Consider the following 20051-nt stretch of genomic DNA (forward strand, 5'->3'; position numbering starts at 1 on the left):
TATTGCCAAACTCTGAAGTATGCGCAACATATATTAATTCTACTGGGAGATGTTTTGAATGATGGTTTTTGCGTGTCAGCTTCTGCCACCCTTGAGTCTGCCCATCCTAGAGATACCACAGCAAGAGGAAACTCTAAGAGAATTGTTTACCTACGCTGAATTTCTTGTACCTTTTTTCCAGTCAGTATGGTGAGGTTTTGAAACTTTTAGCAATATAGGCTGAGATTAGCTGCTTGTTCTAGCCAGTTCTGTGTACCCCCTGGTGGCATTGCAGCTGTTGAGGCTCAGTCTGCCAATGCAGAGAAGTTCTAGCCACGCTCAGGAGCCTTTCTGGTAATGACACTTGGTGCAGGGAATAGTGGATGTAATAAGATCCCAAGTTATAGCTTCTAGGAAGAGAGGAGCTGCTCTGCTGGGCACAGGTACACTAAAATTCTCTAGTAGTAAGACCTGTCTTATATTTTAAAACTCTGCGAAATTGGCCTTACAGTTTGTTATGTGTAGTCTGTGTCACCGCAGACCAGCTGTCTGGAAGATCAAATTAAACAGAAAAAGAGGTTAAGACTGACTTTGGGAGCTAGATTTCAGTTATTAGCTGTGTTTATGAGAGACGCTTTAGTCTACTAGAAGTAGACAATTACAGACAGAACTTTAAGGAACATAAATTGTTTCTTTAATGTGTTATCCAATATTGTACTTTGTTGTTAATGACCACATCTCAGTATAAGTTATAAAAATTAAGTATTAACTCGGAGCCACATTTATGGTGGCATATATCAAATTTCACACGTTCAGCTTGTGAGAACTTGAGAACTTGACAGGCAACTTTGGTATCTCTCTGATAGATGACTCTCTTTCCTTAGAGCTGATATGAAGCCAAAGTCCATCATAATACAGGGATCACAGAGTATGTTGTATTTAACATGATTTGTAAAAACGAGGTGTCTTTTGCAGTCATTTATGTCTCATACTCTTACAAACCTTCCTAAACCATTTATAAATATGTGTTGCCTGAAACAGAAGTATTGCTGTATGCTCTTCCTACCCTGCTAGATTGCTGAGTTGCAGCAGCCTCTAGAGTGCAAAGTAATTTTGGATATGGTTCCTTACAATTATGTTTTAAAGCTTAATTAGTTTTTGGTAGAAGATAAATTACAAATTTATCAGTAGCCATACTGAACAGAGCAGTGGTAATAATTAACCCTGCTGACAGTAGTGAGCATTATGCAAAGCATTATTTACAGCCTGAGCTATTCTATAGGTAAGATGACGCAGTGATTTTTTCTGAAAACAGATTTGCGGGATTCTGAGAGGCAACAAAAGTCTTTGCATATCTCTTAAAAATTGTCTCTGTAGACATGCACTGTAAATATATATATTATTTTTTTCTTGGGAAGGTATACAAAGAATGCCATCGTATTGCTTCTATTGTGCTCATGAATGTGGATGGTAGAGTAGAACATGTACAAGTACATACATCTTATTACAAAATAAATAATACATTTTATTTTTTATGTTCTTTAAGAACGTAAATCTGACCTGAGAAAATGATAAGCTTTTAAAACATCTGACAAGGAAACAAAACAAATGAAAAGGTAGAGTTTTGAAGTTTGGAATGTGTTTTGATGTTTGAACTGGATGTATCCAGCTAAGTGATTCACTGGAGATTATTTACAAGGAGATTTGGACTTGCATGTTGTGTAATGGAAAAAATTGTTCAGTTCTTTCCAGAGTATTCGGTCAATTTGATTAAATTGTTCAGAAAATACTGTCATTGGAGAATTCTAAATATTTCCCTGGTGTATTCACAGAGGCATATTGACTGTGCTACAGGGGTTGGTTCTTGCAGTGTGATTCTTCAGTGTTTCAAAAATGCAATTTGATCTCATTTGCTCAGGTAGAACCAAGTTACGGGCACAGTCAGGGGATTAATGTGTATGACTTCATTTCTCAAGGTGAGTTTTCCTTAGAGGCCCTAAAAATAGTTTAAAATGTAAAAAATAAACCTTATTCTGCTTGCACTCACTGTTGTAATCATATTGCACCAAGTTAGTGAGTGACTTCACATCTGTAAGGGGATAACAGATACTTTCAAGTAAAGCTAAGTCAAAATGACATATTGGAAGTCCTTTTCTAATAGCTAACAGTGATAATAGACATTATTTTGCTATATTTAAGACAAATTTCCTATGGATATGGATCTCATGGATGCTTGGTGTGCATTTATCTGCCAGCCTACCTAATATCTCTCTCTTCCTTCTCAGGAGTTTTAACTCTTTTAGTCAAATTTGTCGTGGTAGGAGAGAAAAATGGTAAAAATAGTCTTTGAAAAACCTACGTCTGTAGAGGCTGTAACGTGAATTGAACTGTTACCAGGATAGATGGGTTTGGCAATGAGCGTATGTCCCAGTCTGACTCTTGCCCAGCCAATAATTAAGGGATGTGACAAATTACTGTAGAATGGTCTAGAGAACCCAGGTAATTCTGAAACTGTGGCAGTGGTGGGGAGCGTAAAGAATGAACGACACAACTCAGAAATCTGGGCTTCAACCTTTTGTGCGCTGCATCATTAATGTATTGGGAGAGGAGGGGAATGAAAATTTTGCCAACTCACACTTTTTATTTAGGAATGCGATTCTGTTCTTAGAAAAACCTTTCAAACAGAGAAATATAAAGATAATGGCTTTCCGCTCTTCTGACAGTTCGGTAAAGCCTCTTTTGTTTAAAGCCTGTTTTGTGCCTCAGGGAAATCTGTATGGTTAGTCAGCCCTGTGTCTTATTGTGTCTTCTAAAACAGCTGGAACTTTACTGCTTGCTTTGTTTGTTTTCTTCTCTGTTCATTTTGTCAGTGTCATCAATAATGCCCTTTTAAAAAGAAATGTATTAATTACTTTATATTTTTCAGTCTTTAAGACTGAAGCTCTTAGTGCTGCTAAGGATTTCTATCTTCATTTGGAAGCTATTTGGCGCTGTAGTACCATAAGGCTCAAGGTTACAAAATGTAGCATACTTGTTGCTGTATGCAAACATTTTTTTCCTAGTTTGGGCTGGTCTGTATCTAAGTTGTTTACGCTGACGAATAATATTGAAAAATATATTATCTGCATTAATCTTTGGAAGACCTGATATTATGCTCTTGAAATAAATGAAAAGCCTGTGTTGATGCATGCAGCATGTTAAAAGACCTTAGATCAAGATCTTAAAAGTTAAACATCTCATGGTCTGAATTCTGAACTTTGTCATGAACAACTGTATGACTGAAGGCAAATTGTTTAACTTCATTCTGCCTTCCAGCTTACTTTTTAAAAAAACGTAACCCGGTGTTTTATTGTCATGAGTATTAGTATATTTCAAGTGATTTCATTCAAATCAATGCAGAACTACCTTGCAACAAATTAATTTCTGCTAAGAAATAATGCTAGTCAATTATTTATTACACATCACAAAGGGAAACAGTAATTTATTAAAAAGAACAGAAGCTCAAGGCCACAGAGAATATCTTTGTGCCTGAAGTATGTTATTGAAGATCTGGACAAAGACAAATAAGGTAGGTTTTGTATATCTTTGGAACAGATATAATAATTTTAAGGGGATCTGTCTGGCTAATAAGTTACAGTTTTGTGCTGTTATTTGTTACACCTTTACACCAGAGACTCTGCCAACCAGTAAATTTTTCTGACTTGTTAGGTGGATCTAGGTAGTACAATGCAAATCAAGACAAAGATGGATTTTCTTTAAGGGAATTAAATGTCTCCTTTATTTCTGTAAGTAAACAAAAGGCTTTTTGCACAGATCAGTGGCATTTACTGAAATCTAGAGTGCTCTGGACCATAGCACTTTCTCTGAATTTGTCTTTGTTTAAGGAAGGCCTGAGTGTGACCAGTGGAAAAACATTGCAGGGTTGCACTTTGCTCCTGTGTTCTCTTACACCCTGTCTTCATTACCAAAATGAAGAAATAATTGAATACAATGATATAAGAATATAATGAAGCTAATTTTTAAAATCGAAATCACATTTAATAAATATACCTCAAAAATCTTGAGTATAAAGGAGTACTGAGTATACTGCATGACATATATTGAATTATTAACTAATCTGATTATGCAGCTATTTGGTGTATGAACTTATATAACTCCTATATGTTTTAAATATGTGATGGTTACAAAATTATTCGTGAGAAACATTTGGTACTTAATGGAAAATAGTAAATACAATTATTCTAAGAAGTAATTGTGATTTTAGGTTGTTTCTTAATACATCTCCTACAGGATCAAAATAAGAAATTAACTTATTGTTGTATAATACTTTATTCCCTAGCAGGGGAAATAATTATTTTGATAGGCAAGTGAAATGTTGCTTGGATATTATCCAGCATAAATCTTTCTCATTTAAGCTCACCAGAGGTTTCGGAAGAATTTTTTGTCAGAGATTTACAGTTTTAGAATCACAGACAGAAACTTAAAATGAAGGTGTTTGTGCCAGGGTGGATTAGTTTAAATTAAAGAGTAGATTTTTATCGTATTTTAAATAGGCAAGTAAGGATCATACTTTTAAGGTTTCATTTTTTCTTCTAATTTTACATTAATATTTCTTAAGTGTTTTCCTAAAAGGGGAAAAAAAATCATGTTGATTTGCAACAAAGCAGGATAGTATATTTGCCTTAGGTTTGGTGATTCTGATTTCCAGGCAGAAGGTTACAATAGTGTACATATCTATTATACAGCTGAATCTTCATTTTTCAATCTACGTCCTACATTTTGGTGAGCTGGGAAATGGTGCGTGGCGGTGTTCTGCAGGGTGTTAGTTGGGATGTTCATGGGAAGTGTGTTGTGGTCCTGACAGTGTCATGAATTGTGGGCTGTCCTCTGCAGAGAGTTGGAGGCTCAAGACAAGCCTATCCAAAGGGTCTTTGGTAGCAGGGACATCCTCTTGGGAAATGGAGCTTAGCTTGATAGTACGTGCTTCTTCAGAGAATCATAGAATGGGTTGGGTTGGAATGGACCTTAAAGATTGTCCAGTTCCACCCTTACTGCTGTGGACAGGGACACCATCCGCTAGATTAGGTTGCTCAAAGCTGGCCTTGAACACTTCCAGGGGTGGGGCAGCCACAGCTTCTCTGGGCGACCTGTGCCAGTGCCTCACCACCCTCATGATTAAGAATTTCTTCCTTATATCTAATCTAGATCTACTCTCACTTTAAAGCCATTGTCCCTTGTCCTATCAGTACATGTCCTTGTAAAAACTCCCTCTCCAGCTTTCTTGTAGGCCCTCTTTGGGTACTGACAGGCTGCTAGAAGGTCTCCCTGGAGCCTTCTCTTTTCCATGCTGAACACCCCAACTCTCTCAGCTTTTCTTCGTTGGAGAGGCACACCAGCCCTGTGATCATTTTTGTGGCCCTCCTCTGGACTCACTCCAGCGGGTCCATGTACCTCTTATGTTGGGTACCCCACAGCTGGATGCAGTACTGCAGGTGGGGTCTCATGAGAGTGGAGTAGAAGTAGAGAGGGAGAATCACCTCCCTTGACCTGCTGGACATGATTCTTTCTGATGCAGCCCAGGATACAATTTGCTTTCTGGTCTACCAACGCACATTGTTGGGTCATGTTGAGCATCTCATCAACCAGCACCCCCACGTCTTTCTCCTCAGGGCTCTTCTCAATCCATTCTCTGTTCAGCCTGTATTTGTGTTTGGGATTGCCCTGACCCCCGTGCAGGGTCTTGCACTTGGCCTTGTTGAACTTCATGAATCACACAGGCCCACCTCTCAAGCCTGTTAAGGTCCCTCTGGATGGTATCGCTTCCCTCCAGCATGCTAACTGCACCACACAGCTAGGTGTTGTTGGGAGGGTGCACTCCATCCCACTGTTCATGTCTTCAACAGAGAAGTTAAGCAGCACTGATCCCAGTACTGAGCTCTGAGGAACCCCACTCATCACGGGTCTTCACTTGTAGATTGAGCTGTTGACCACAACTCTTTAAGTGTGACCATCCAGCCCATTCCTTATCAACCGAGTGGTCCATCAGTCAAATCCATATCTTTCCAATTTAGAGACGAGGGTGTTATGCAGGACAGTGTCAAATGCTTTGCACAAGTCCACGTAGATTATGTCATTGGCTCTTGCCTTATCTACTAACGCTGTAACTGCGTTGCAGAAATTTGTCAGGCACGATTTGCTCTTAGTGAAGCCATGGTGACTCTTGCCAATCACCTTATTTTTCATGTATTTTTCTTGATGAGTTTAACTCAGGTTAACAAACTGTTTTGCAGCCTGCTCCATTTTTAATCCTTTTGTGGACAACAGTTCAGTGATATGAGATGGAAGAAAGAGTTTTGGTATGAAGAGCTATTTCTGAAAGAAATACTTTAGAAGGAGAAGAGATATATGGCTTGGCAGACAATGAGTTCATGCTATTTAAGGATTAGAGGTCAGTGTAGTCAAAAGCACAAAGACAAGAGTGTGACAGGAAGAACACTGAGGCAAAAATGGTTGTGAAGAGCACAGAGAACAGGCAGGGAGACCAGATTTGTTTCTTTTGTTGTTATCTGCTGCAGTCTGGCTCCTCAGAGGCTGATTTTAAATTCTGTGTTATGCAAAAATACATTTGTTGTTTAATATGTTAGAAAATTTCACATACTGAAAAGAATTATAGAAACAAAATTTCTATGAAAATTGCTATAAAAGTTTTAATACCAGTAAAATTATCACAAAAAATTCCCCTCCACATCCTATCGGTATCTGATTTTATCTGATGACTGAATTGAGGTCTACATGCAGAATGCATAATGCTGACTAATATATCAAAATTAGCATCAATTAGCCTTTTTTTCACAGTATTTAAAAGTCTAATCTTATTTCGGTGGTTAGAGAACTGAGAATCCAGTGACACATTTTGACCTCGTATAAAACACTTGAGTAGTCTTATCAGTAATGACTGTCCCTGACAATAAACTCATATTATATGTTATCGATACAGTGAATAAAGTATATTTTTGTAAGTCTGAATAAGTTGTACTGTAGTAATTAACTACACCTTTCACTGAATTATGCCCTTCCGTAATTTTTTCAATTTTATTATTTAAATGTGTAAGTATCTATATTATATATTGTATATCATTATTATAATTAATACATAAAATATGTAAATATACATTAGATGCTTATATAACATCCAGGCATTATAATTATATATGCAGTTAGAATTTTTACACATTAAAAATTAATATTGGACAGATTTTTTTAAAAAAAGTGTATAGCAGTGTATGAAACATATTATCTGCTTTCAGTATGAACTTCTAAGTATTATTTTGTGGTGGGCTTTTTAAAACTTTGATGTCAGGGGAAGATTCCAGCTACTAAATATTTCACCTCATTACAACCTAGTTTTCTACTGAATGGAAGTTTCATGGACTGCTTTCTGATTTACTCAGTATTACACGACTTAATGACATTGGCCGCAATTTTAACTGTCTGCTGACTAGATTAACCCTCAGCTTTAAAAACCACAGCAAGCTAATTTCTGCTGATCTCATACTTTTTTTTTTTTCACCTGCAGAATTGGACTGGCTTAGTAACCCAAGCTTCTCTGCGGAAGATGCACTGTTACTGCATCAGCGCACTACAGAACTTGCAAATCTCATCCCTGAAAAACCACCACTAATAAGGTAGACTATACTTCAATATTTTTAAAATATCCTCTTTCTTTTGTCCTTCTTATCTTTTGTTATATGAGACCAAAATCAGAATCTTTTAGGGCTGCTTTTCATCCCACAGTTCAGTATTTAAAAAGGCCTGAACTGAGTCATGTATAAAAGTGTGAATAATGCTTCAATGTCCTTAAAATAATGAGAAATTATACTTATGCTATTACATTCCCATTTTCTTTTTCACACAGCTGCATTTAACTCATTGTTATTTTGGAATGGAAAGGGAACTGAGTGATCATGAGTCTTTATGAGCTTTTAAATGTCCTAAGTGACCCTTGAAATAATGTAAAGATTAAGCATCATCTTTGTGGTTTCTCTGTGAAAATCAGTTCAAGCAGCCATTTCACAGTCAAGTTTTTTACTTTCTAAAAAGTAGTTGAAGATGTGAATTAATGAAATATTACATGTATCAAATTGTGCAGCTGTGTAGAACATGCTGATCAGGGAAGTGGGTGATTACATTATTTTTAAAAAAATGAGCTTTAAGCAGCCATGTTTGCTGAAGAACTAGTTTTAACAACTTCACTTGAATAGTTGCTATACTTGGCATATCTACACTATAACTTGCACTTAATAATTAATGGAATCGAGTTACAGCTGCCAAGTTCAAAAACTTAGTCACTTTTAATTTGATACAAGATCCTGTGTTTATAATGACTGTCGACGGTCATGATAGAGATCGTCTTTATAATAATAACCATAGCTGAATACATATTTTTATATACTTTTTCATACATTTATATGTATTGTGTGATTGAAATGCAATAACTGTTCTGTTTATCAGTCATATATTCTGCTTATATTTCTTCAGATCTTCTCAGTTTAATGTCATAAAAATAAGGAATTTGCATATTACCATTCAGATAGAATGACATAGTAAACCTACCATATTTAATTAATCTTTGAAAAATAATTTGTCAAAAAGTAGCATTCAGAGAAATGTTTGAACTTTTTGCCTATTACTAGGTATGTTCTCAGTTCAATAAAAACTAATTATTTCAACATTATTGGTGTTTTTGGGGGGGTTATGGTTTGTTTAGGTTTGGGACAGTGTATGTGTTTTAAAGGCCTGCTAATGGTTCTTCTATGGCTTCTTTTTCCTTAGTGCCCTTAAATTGTGTAAGGCTGTTTTTAGGTGCCTTGCTTCTGCCATATTAGGAATACTGAGACTTGTCACTCTTTTATTGAAAGATTCCAGAAAAACTGTTTAAAAAGAGTTTGTGCTTTGATGAAGGGTTAGAGAAGACCTCCATTATTTCAGTTGATGATTGTTAACTATGGAAGTGTATGCAATATATACAATAATATACATGTGTTGTGCCAAAACTACCTGTCCTCTGCGTGATCTCTCAGTAAGTCAGCTGTCTGTTGCGTGTAGTGTTTATTACTACGTTATATGGTATGATAAGATTAATCCAGTAGTCATCAAAACTGTTCTGTGATTGCTGAGATTTGAATTTCTAATCTGGAAGTGATTTTAAAAGTGTGGGGTTTTTTGTTGTTTCTTATGTAAATCACAAAGAACAAGGAAAAAAAGTACAGGTTTTTTTCTTTTGCGGGTGACCTCGAAAGATTTCTCGTCCTTTTAGCTTGACCTAAGTTGTCTGAGCAAAGTTAAGAAGTTTTATCAGCTCAGTAATATTCTTTAATTCAGTGATGATAAGAGATGGATATTTATACAAATCACACACCAAAATGCCTTTGACAATTAAAACTATAACACTGACTGCCAGTTGTTCCAAGAGCTGAATATTGTTATTTAAGGCAGATTTATATCACTTTCATTATGTGTTACTGCTAACTCTCTTCTCTAACAATACAGGTAGAATGAAGGTAAAGGTTAAAATGATTCTGAACTTTCTTACGCTGGTATTTCTTTGCAGTTTTACTCCTTGGACATGTGGAGGGGTGTGTGTGTGTGTGTATATATTTATATATATACATACCTACTTGTTTCCAAGCAGGACTCCTTCAAGATCAGAGTTGTCAGGGGAAAGTGATACAGATGAGAGTCTGAAACGGGCAAGTAAGAAAAGAAAAAAGCAAAAGAAAAAGCATCACCACTACAAGAAGACAAAAAAGAAAACCAGAGGGGACTCCAGTAGCAGTGAGTCGGACCTGGACACTAAGCACATCAAGGACAAAGCTGCAGGAAGCTCCAGAAATCACGAAAAGGAAGCAGCAGCAAAGTATGTATTTATTAATACTATGCAAGATGTAAATTCATTGTGTTCTTGTGCTTGTCTCTTTTATGAATGAAATTCTTACCACTGGTGGGTCATTTTTTTTTTCTAAGCTGTATATGACTAAACCTGCATTCAAAGCAATGAAAATAGAATTAGAACAACATGTTTAATCATATTTGAAAAACTGTGACTAAAATATTCTGTGAAAAGTACTGTTCTGCAGAACAAAGCATAATATGGCAGTAATGAAATATATTTTTAAAGATATGTCAAGGCTTATGTTGAGTTTTTGTAAGCATCTTGTTTCCTTTCATGGATCTTCTTTTGGGAGAGTTTGAAGGGGGATTACATTAAATGTTATTCTTAGTGCAAAAGTCTTAATATACAACTGTGTTTGCCTTGTGATATAACTTCCTCCTCACAGAGTTAACATTTCCTTTGTTTCATATTAAGATGAAATTTGTTGTACAATTTAACATTTCTTTTACATCCAGCCATTTATTACTCTGTGCTGTGTGCTTCATACTTCTTGCTCATGGTGCATCTATATATGGGTATTTTAAAACTGAAATTGTTTTGCTAGATCTTATTTGTTAATTCTGGGAGCTCTAAAGTACTGTGTTATTAGTGGAGGTGTCATTTTTTTTTTTTGTGGAACAATAACATAGATATGTGGTGGCTAGCATGATCTTTGAGCAGTAGAAGAGGTTCTATGGCCACACCAAGTATTCACGTTTGGCATACCTAGCTGTGCCTTTCTCCATTAGTTGGGTTTTGGTGATTTCTTTCTAAGTGGACTGATCTAGCTGTCTGTGTAAGTCACCTCTCCCCATTTCTCATCCTGTTTTTTGAGCAGCCATTTTGCCTCTTTCTGGCTCCCTAATTCCTGCTTTTTCTTTAGCATCAGCAGCTCTGGCTCTAATTCACAGCATTGCAGATGCTCCTGGGGGACAGAGTGGGAATTTGGTGACACTGAGGAATTGTTATGGCTGGGTGTAGTCCAGGCAGTCCTTGACATCCCCAGATTTGCTGCTTTTCCCAAGGCAGAGGAACCAGGAGCTCAGGGCACAGGCTTGTGGGCTTCTGTCTGTGCTGAGGGACCTTCGCATCGTTTCCGTGTGGAAGAATGGTGGTGGTACTGGAGGTGTTGTCTGATGCCTCTGGCCACATTCGCCTCCTCCTCGATAAAGGCCCTGTTGTTGGCTTGTGGTGGCCAAGGCTTACTTGGTTACGAGGAAGCACGGTAAGAGTCACTGCGATGCCAAGACCATTCTGCTCTGCCCAGTCAGTCTTGTCTTTGCTGGAAGGGGTTCTGGGCTGGATGGAATGGACTTACGTGCTGAACCTGGTTCATCAGCTGTTTGCTAGGTTGGGCCAACCAGCCAGTGCTTTGTGCAGGTGAAAATGCTGAAGTTCTTTCAGGGTGTCTGGTCTTACCTTTTTCCCACAAATTGTTGATACTGTGAGAATATTGAGTTTTCAGGAGACTGTTTTTGAAATGAGAACCACAAAATTACTTTAAATGCAATAGGCCTTGTGAAATTTCAGACATCTTCTCAAGACTGTAAAATTCATTTACTAGGTTATGTATTTCTAACATGAATTCAGATTGGAAGTTCGTGGTTGTCTACCATTCAGAGGCAGGTAGCAGTTGCCACCTAAGTTCATTTATATAACTGTAATCCATAAACCACTTTGCACACTGTTTTATCAAATGCATGGGTAGAATTACAGCTAATCAACAAAATCTTACAGGTTATCCTGGTTTTCTTAATTGTAGCATCTGACTAAGACAAAAGTAAATTTTAGAAGTAGCAAAATATGGCTTTTAGATTTTAGTTTGCCAGCCAGTTGATTGATTAAATCTAATTATTACCTTTTGTAATTGTAAATCAAATTTTTGGAAGAGCAAAGAGTTCTTGTATTTTGTTTTGATGGTCCTATTAGTGTATTTCTAGATGATTTTTCCAAGCGTGTGACTGACTTTGCCATACTGGATCATATACCACGACTTTGAATAAATTGCATTATTATGAACAACAGAAATGCAGTGTTTCCTGGGTAAATGCTGAATATGTGCACAAATGCTTAGAATATACTCCTTCTCTTCTGCAGCCTAGATAAGAAAACATCAAATCTTACCAGCAATCGCTTTGTTTGGCTTGATGATGTCCAGGCTTTCACAGCGGAAACCTTCAGGATAGACAAGAAACCAGACCCTGCAAACTGGGCCTACAAATCCTTGTATCGAGGGGACATAGCAAGGTACAACATATTGGTTTCTATTGGTATTGTCACTATCACAGAGTTGCTATCTCAAGATTCAGTAACTTGAGTCTGGCTGTGAAATTTTTATGTAGAAGATGAAAAAGTAAAGTAACAGAATATTTTGTTATAAAATTTGACTTTGCATTGGGCATAAATATTTTAAAAGACAAAAGATGCCATGAAATAATGGGAATAAATTGCACAATTTTTATTTTTTCTAAGAACATTCTCTGTGTAGTAGACTGCAGGCATGTGATCTTGTAGAACTGCTATCTGGAGGTGGCAGCATGGGGCAGATTCAAAAGGATGAATTTGAGGTCAGAAATCCCTGGGTTCTGTTATGGATCATCTTTGGGCGAGTGCCTCTTTTGATGTCTGTTGTTCCATTTCTGTGTCTGAAAGGGAAATGAAGGTACTGAGTATTTTGTACTAGATACATTAAGAGATTTACCTGAGTAGTTTGATATCCTTGCAAAAAACCCCGCACAGATACTTCAACAAACAGATTTTATGTTAGATCGCCCAGACATTGTGCCAAAGGGTATCTGTCTTATGCATTGGTGCATTTTGAGTGAGTGTAGGTGAAATTGTATATTCAACCTCCTTAGTGGGTTGCTGGTACTATGATGACCCTTCAGAACATTTCCTCTTGCTAATGGAGAAGCCCATCAAAAGGAGCCTACACTAGGCTTGTGCATTATGTACGCACACATACTTCTTGATGTTCTCAAGAAAAGTTGTTTAGCATATATAAAAAGTAATTATTTGTGGAGGAGGGAGGATTTATGGGTTTTATTTTTGTAGTGTATATGCCTCTGCAGTAAAATTGCCTGGTTACAATCCATTCCAATTTTCTGCCACCTTTGGATTGTCAGCTGTTTTTTGAGATGAAAAGTGTTAGTTTAGCATTGCATGTCAGTATGTCTGCCACTGAAAGGACATTCGTGGTAATATTTTAAGGCGATATTTTCCTTTCTTAATTCATGGGATTATTGTGGGCTTTATGAACCTGATCTCTCTTTCTTCCCTCCCACCCCACCCACTTCTTGGAATATAAAATGGATAGAGGCTTAGGGATGCAGAAAGATACTACCAGGCTGAACTACTGGTTTCTGATCTTTTCAGTTTAAAATAAGCTAATCAAAATAGTCTTAAATAATACTATCTGATATTTTTTCTCCAGGTTTGTCTACATGGCTTAAAATTATACTGGAAAAAATAATTTTCCATCTGCTGAGTATGACAGATACTGTTGAACTCAGAAGAAGCTTAGTATGATAATAAAAGTTGTGATGGCACTGAAAAAAATCTTGAAATCAAAGCCTTAATTAAGGAGAAAGTTACCAAATTCTTAGAGTTTTGAAGGTCTATGCGTACATTATTTGGGTCAATTTGAATTAAAGTACTTCTTCCATGCTTTCTGTCAAGAGGAGTTATCTTTTCTAATGTGTATTTTAGAAGATGTTTAATTGTATTTTTCCTTCTAAGGTATAAAAGGAGAGGAGAGTCCTGTCTTGGCATAGATGCAAAGAAACAGTGTATAACTTGGGAGAGTTCTGCATCAAAAAAGAAGCAATTGCAGAGGCAACCTGAGCGCTACTTCACAAAGAACAATGTGAAGATACTGAACACAGATGGGATTCCTGTTTGCAAGAAAAGTTCTTCATCTGACCCAACTGCTTTTATACCAGTTTTCGAAACGGAAACTGATGATCCTTCTGGCACAGTGGAGGTAAATTCTCTTGGGATATATGATCCGTCAGCTACAGTGCAGCTACAAGGAAAAGGGTGCAGGGCTGCAGACCATGATCCTGTAAATACACAGCAAACAACTCAAGAGCCTGGGATAGATGTCAACTCCATTCTAATGACAAAAGTGGAAGAACATAACAGGAAAGTCAGAGAAAACCCAAGAGATATTAATGCTTGGATGGAATTTGTTTCTTTTCAGGTATGTGTTCTGACCGACCTCGTTGCTTATTATAAATCATAAATTCAAGTTTCCTTTGTTTAGGACTATATATCTTTTATTGATAAAGAATAAGCTGTTAATTCATCTTAACAAATATCAGCGTTCTTCTTGTGATTCTAGTGATGATTCTTCCTAATATCATGATTTTTCTGTTGTTTTAAGGATGAATTAATGAGAGGATCTAGCCTTTATGCCAGCAAGGGAGAGCAGGAAGTAAGAAGAAAATCACTGAAGTTAATCTTGGAAAAGAAACTGGCTATTTTAGAGAGGGCAATTGAAAGCAATCCAAGTAATGTTGATCTGAAACTTGCCAGGCTGAAGCTTTGCACTGAATTCTGGGAACCACCAGCTTTGATCAAAGAATGGCAGAAGCTAATTTTCTTACATCCCAATAATCCAGAGCTGTGGAAGAAATATCTCCTGTTCTGTCAAAGTCAGTTCACTACCTTTTCTGTTTCAAAAATCAATAGTCTCTACGGAAAATGCTTGACGACATTGGCAGCTGTACAAGATGGCAGCATGGTATCGCATCCTCTGCTGCCTGGGACAGAAGAAGCTATGCTAGGTAAGGTTCTTCCTATTTCATCTTATGCTCAGAATGGTCTTCACAGGAGCTGACTACATTCTCTGTAAGAATAGGCTTTCCTATGTATTATGGGAAATTTTTATTCAAAATGCCTGGCATCCTGATTTCTTAGCTGAGAATTCCAACCAAATATGGACATAACAGACGCTTTTCTACCCCAAGAGAGTTTGTGATACAACATCCAGTAAAGTCTAATGTGCTGAGTGGTTTACAATACAAATGTCAAGGCTGGAGAATTGCGGCCGACAGCCGAGAGATGTGCTTTTATGTTTGAGAAATGTTCATTAAAAAAACCCACAGTTGCCTGGTGAGAAAGAAACAATTATCTTTTGTTCAAAAGTTTTATAGTTAATTACTTTAATCCAGAAAAGAGAAGAGACATGGGAAGTCTAATGTGAAATTTTCTTGAGCATACCCGTTCATAGGTGGAGAATTCTAAACTGTAATATCATATGATCGTGCCTTCTGTATTTATTGTATGCGTATATGCACTACTTATAATTTGTTATATAATTATCCCTGGAAGGGAAATTAGTCAGATGTTAGGATGCTGGACTGGATCCAGGGAAGAAACAAGTTCATGCTCAGTTCTGATATGGGCTTTAAATTTATTTGGAGCTAAATGACTTAACCTATCACATTTGAATTTTGCTCCTCTACCTTGGGGGGTCATTGTGATTATTAGTCAATTGATACACTGAGGAGGGGGAAATATTAGTGTCACCATGAATATATTTGTGTGATGCTTTTGGTTTTTTCTTTTTAAAATTTGTTTTATATCTAGAGGAGACTATTATGAAGCAGTCCACATTTCTCCATATGTAGCATAGTCCAAGGAACCTCTTTTTTTATCCAAGTCCCTGTAACTCATGTTTGAGCAGTGATGCTATCTTTTAGGCAGTATCCAGTCTGGATTTACAGACTGAGAAACTGGATTGCAAATTAATTTCAGGTGTTCAGATCTCCTGTGGTCTTCAGTTAATTCATTTTGGATCAAGCACTGGAAAAAGTGCTGTAAAGGAAAAATCCTGTGCTGGCAGGTGGATATTGTACTGCCTGACTGCTTCTAACTGCTTCTGCTGTCTCTAATTTCCAACACCTCGATCACTTTGCACACTAACCACAATGAATGATTCTCAGAACAAATGTTTTATTGAGCATCTGTTTTTTCACACAGGAAAGTTCTTCTCCTTCCTCTCTCTCTCTCTTTCTCTCTCTCTTTCTCTCTCTCTTTCTCTCTCTCTTTCTCTCTCTCTCCTTTCTCTCTCTCTCTCTCTTTCTCTCTCTCTCTCTCTTTCTCTCTCTTTCTCTCTCTCTCTCTTTCTCTCTCTCTCTCTTTCTCTCTCTCTCTTTCTCTCTCTCTCTCTTTCTCTCTCTCTCTCTTTCTCTCTCTCTCTCTCTTTCTCTCTCTCTCTCTCTTTCTCTCTCTCTCTTTCTTTCTTTCTTTTATTTTATTTTATTTTGCTGTGCAGAATGTATGTGACTCGTTACATACTGTTTGTCAAGTGATATAAGCATTTTTTTAATGGAGTTCCTTTAGCTAGTTAACTATGTTAGATTGATTGACATTTTTCAAAATACTTGCATGCTGGCAATGTCGGTATGGATAGGTTAAAATGAAAATGAGCTTGGCTTTATTTGTATTTCTGATCCACTGTTAATGGCTTGTTGTTCTGTATTAAGGTATTAAGACTGTAGTGATTTGTTTATGAACACTGTTGAGGGGTTTTGTTTGTGGTTGTAGGTTTTGGTGTTTTGTGGGTTTTCTTTCTTTGTTTGTTTGTTTTGCGGGGGGGGGGGGGGGGGTCCTCAATTTTTGAATTCAAATTATAGGAGTGGGGAGACTTGATCTGAGGGTTGTGTTGTTGTTGTTGTTGTTGTTTTGTTTGTTTTTGTTTTCGTTTTGTTTTGTTTTTTTCAGTGACTCAGCTACCTAATTCTTGTGCTGAATTTGAACTGACAGTGTACTTATGAGGAAGATTACCAAATCGTTTGTTAAGATAAATATACAAAGAGTTTCACAAATTAATAATGAGGTGAATAGCAGTGTAGGTGTATGGTAGGCTTGTATCTTCAACCTTTGACCTTTGATAATGACAAAATGTAAGAGCTAGTTGTAAATAGTGGTGGATTATGCCATCTAGTGTTCAGTACAGTGCATGGTACTATCTGCTTGGAAATGAGTGGGTATTTTTTTAAAACATGAAATTTAAGAAAGCAGGTAAAAATTGATTTAAAGTTATAATATTTGTTTTTACTTTAGTTTTGAAATAGCATTTTGTAATATTTTTAATTTACTAGGATCTGTTAATGTAAAGCCAATGAAGGTAAGCATTCTCAAATTTTGCTATGGAAAAGGAGTTCTGTTTCTCAATTTATACCTACTGGTTGGGGAGAAACATCCCTACCTTTTAGGTTAGTTCAGCTGCAGAAGTCTTTTAGCATCATGGACTGAATTAACTATGTATTCATGCTGGTTTCAGCTTTTACTACAAAGAAAATGCACATCTTTGCATTTCTTCAAATATAGAGGGTTTTTTTTTTATCATGCAGAAAATCTAATGCTATAATTTATTTTTATCTTCAGTTTGGCAGCAAGTCCTGATGAGATATTCTCTACATTCAGACTATTTTAATCAAAATTCATCTGTTTGAAGCTGTGAAACTAGGAAAAGACAACTTTTTCAGTGACAGTTAGATACTGAAATTGATGGGGAAAGTGCCTAAATTGGTTAAAATACTTTGGAAGATTCTATTATATACTTAAACATACTTTGTGTTGTTTAAATACCTTTAGAAACCTCAGAGTCTTTGTTGTCAGAAACAGTCATTGACTTTGCAAGAAAATTGGATGGACTGCTTAGTTTGTACATTCTAGCTGAATTCAAATTTTTGTATGCACACATCTGATGTAAATCTGAATACAAATAAAATGAGTAAATAATTTGCCACTTCTTAGGATTAAAAAATAAGCTGCTAATTAGAAGCAACCCTGCAAAGCCAATGCATTTAGTGAAGCAACAGTAGTTTTTGAAGAACTGTTTCTAGAACTACCAATGAATTATTTAAGTCTTGATTTATGGGGTTTGGTTCTTTTTGAAAGTGAATTAAGATTATGATTTAAAACAATTTGGTTTTTGAACAGCCACTGGTTTGTTAAGACTTGAGTGTAATTTGGAGTGATGGAATATCTCTGAGATGTCCTTGAACTGCCTAATAATAGAGGTGTTGATAATACCTGCTATTTCTCCAGCTGTTTCATTTAAGACTCTTATTGCAAATATATTAATAGAAAAACTGGGCCTTTCCTTCCCTTTTTGAGCTGGGACTTGAGGCTCCCTCTGTAGCGGAGATATGGCAACGATTACAGAAATAATTTGTTGAAGAGCGAGGGATAGGACTCTAATTTCAAGCAATAATACATTGGTCAAAAGACCAAACTTCTCTTAGCTGAGTTCTTATGTAAATGGGAATGAGAGTTGGAATGGAAATTGTGTACTACCAACATATTACCAATGTAACTATCTCATGCAAAAATGAAGCAAAAGGGGTTTTTGTTGTAATCACTCACGGTATGAATTGTAATAATGCCCAGCATCTTCAAAGAGGGTTATCGCCCACTCTGACAGATGTTGGATAAACTGAGTTCAGACCATTGTGTGTAAGTTTTATTCCACAACAAGAACAGTGCATGCATGGCATGAATAAAAAAGTCACCTGTCTGGCACATTTAAAGCGGGAGATCTTAAAGTTAATTAAACTACAACAATTTTGACATGTGTTTTGGATTTTGATACTGTTCCAAAACAATTATGCTCTACAGCACTTCATGTATGTCTTTTATATATTTGTGGGCTGTAATAAAATACTTTGCAACAAAATTGATTTGAAATATTAAAATTTTATTTTCTTTACTTTACAGCTATATTTATTCAGCAGTGCCACTTCCTGAGACAGGCTGGCCATTCTGAGAAAGCGGTGTCTTTGTTTCAGGCTCTGATTGACTTCACCTTCTTTAAACCTGACAGTGTAAAAGATCTGCCAACAAGGGGACAGGTAGAAATTTCCATTTAAATGCATTTATGTCCTTGTGCATTACAGATAATGCTGGCACAGAAAAATGTTCGTGAATTTTTAAGGACATGGGGAAATATTTTGAATCACAACTTACAATACTTCACAGTTCTTCAGGGTGATGCTTGCATTGGAAAAATGCTTGTGGGTCCTCTGGATAGGACTCATAATCTCTTTCTGTTCTAGACAGTTATTGCAAACATTTCTTAAGTTCTCTGTTATCTGTTGTTTTCAGTAATTCTTTGATGGCTACATTAGGAGCACCTTCATGCTTTAAAGTACCTTTTGTTTGACCCATGAGATTCCATTCAGCTTATTCTATTGAAGTACTGTGTCAATTTTTCTCTTCATTTGGTCAGGAAAATGTTGGGTGTGCACCCCAATAATAATGAGTAAGTTAATATTTAGAGGGGGCTGTTGCCAATGTAGCATCATCCCACTGGATTGTCAGGAGCTGCTTTCTTTTTGATGGGTCAGCAGTTAGGCAGCTGGGCTGCCATAGAGGACAGAAATTTAATTTCCTTTAATTACTTCACCTTCCCCAGCAACCATTACTGAGACTCCATTTTTTGCTCTGTAGATTATGGTTTTGCCCACCAATGGAGACATCTTTTAGTTTAAATATTCATGTTGTCCTCTTAAAAAGCCAAAAGTTCAGAGTTCAGTCATTATTATCATGTGGGATGGGAGATTTGGTATAGTTACACAGATAAAACCCGAGTTATACTTCCAGTCATTTGAAAAACTTCAAGATTATCTGTTTTATTTAAAAACTCTTAAGAAGGCAGGATGGAAAGGAACCTCAGTTTAAAAGGACAGTGTTTAGGTTGGAAAGTGCAATTCTTGAAAACAGGAAAATGCCAGATTTACAGCTAATCACACATTCTGCCCTCATACAAAAGTGTTATGACTCAATCTTGAATTACTTGTTCGCGTACTGTTTTCACAGTTCACTTTCTCACTTGGAGCAAAGAATAAATCCATGAGGAGCAGAATTAGATTTTGCAGTTGCTGTAAGCCCTGGTTTTTTTTGATATGTTGATGCTTGATTTTTCTTAGAGTAAACTTTATTGTTAATATTTGTACTAACAGCCACATTTCAATGTCCAAGCCAAGGCTATTACACAGCAGCAGCATATAATAGGAGAGAGACGGTCGTTAGAGCTAAGTATACACAAAGCAGGGAGGAGTTGATGAATCTAAAGATGGCAAATTCATACAGGCAGTGACAAAGTCAGGACTAGAACCCTGGACTTCTG

The 20051-nt window shown here is 36.7% G+C and overlaps 1 protein-coding gene across 4 annotated transcripts in view; it reads left to right on the top strand.

Annotated features, from left to right (window-relative positions):
• Positions 1 to 20051, top strand: part of NRDE2 (NRDE-2, necessary for RNA interference, domain containing) — a 34810-nt gene that overhangs the window by 1090 nt on the left and 13669 nt on the right. For 3 of the 4 annotated variants that reach the window (XM_080345489.1, XM_080345490.1, XM_080345492.1), the window contains exons 2-7: positions 7556 to 7664; positions 9671 to 9895; positions 12008 to 12157; positions 13649 to 14111; positions 14295 to 14697; positions 18641 to 18774. In XM_080345489.1, the coding sequence (XP_080201615.1) occupies positions 7556 to 7664; positions 9671 to 9895; positions 12008 to 12157; positions 13649 to 14111; positions 14295 to 14697; positions 18641 to 18774 (1484 nt within the window). The remainder of the gene's footprint in view (positions 1 to 7555; positions 7665 to 9670; positions 9896 to 12007; positions 12158 to 13648; positions 14112 to 14294; positions 14698 to 18640; positions 18775 to 20051) is intronic. The other variant, XM_080345491.1, reaches the window with a different exon arrangement.

Source organism: Nesoenas mayeri, assembly GCF_963082525.1.
Source record: "Nesoenas mayeri genome assembly, chromosome: 5".
NCBI classification, from domain to species: domain Eukaryota; kingdom Metazoa; phylum Chordata; class Aves; order Columbiformes; family Columbidae; genus Nesoenas; species Nesoenas mayeri.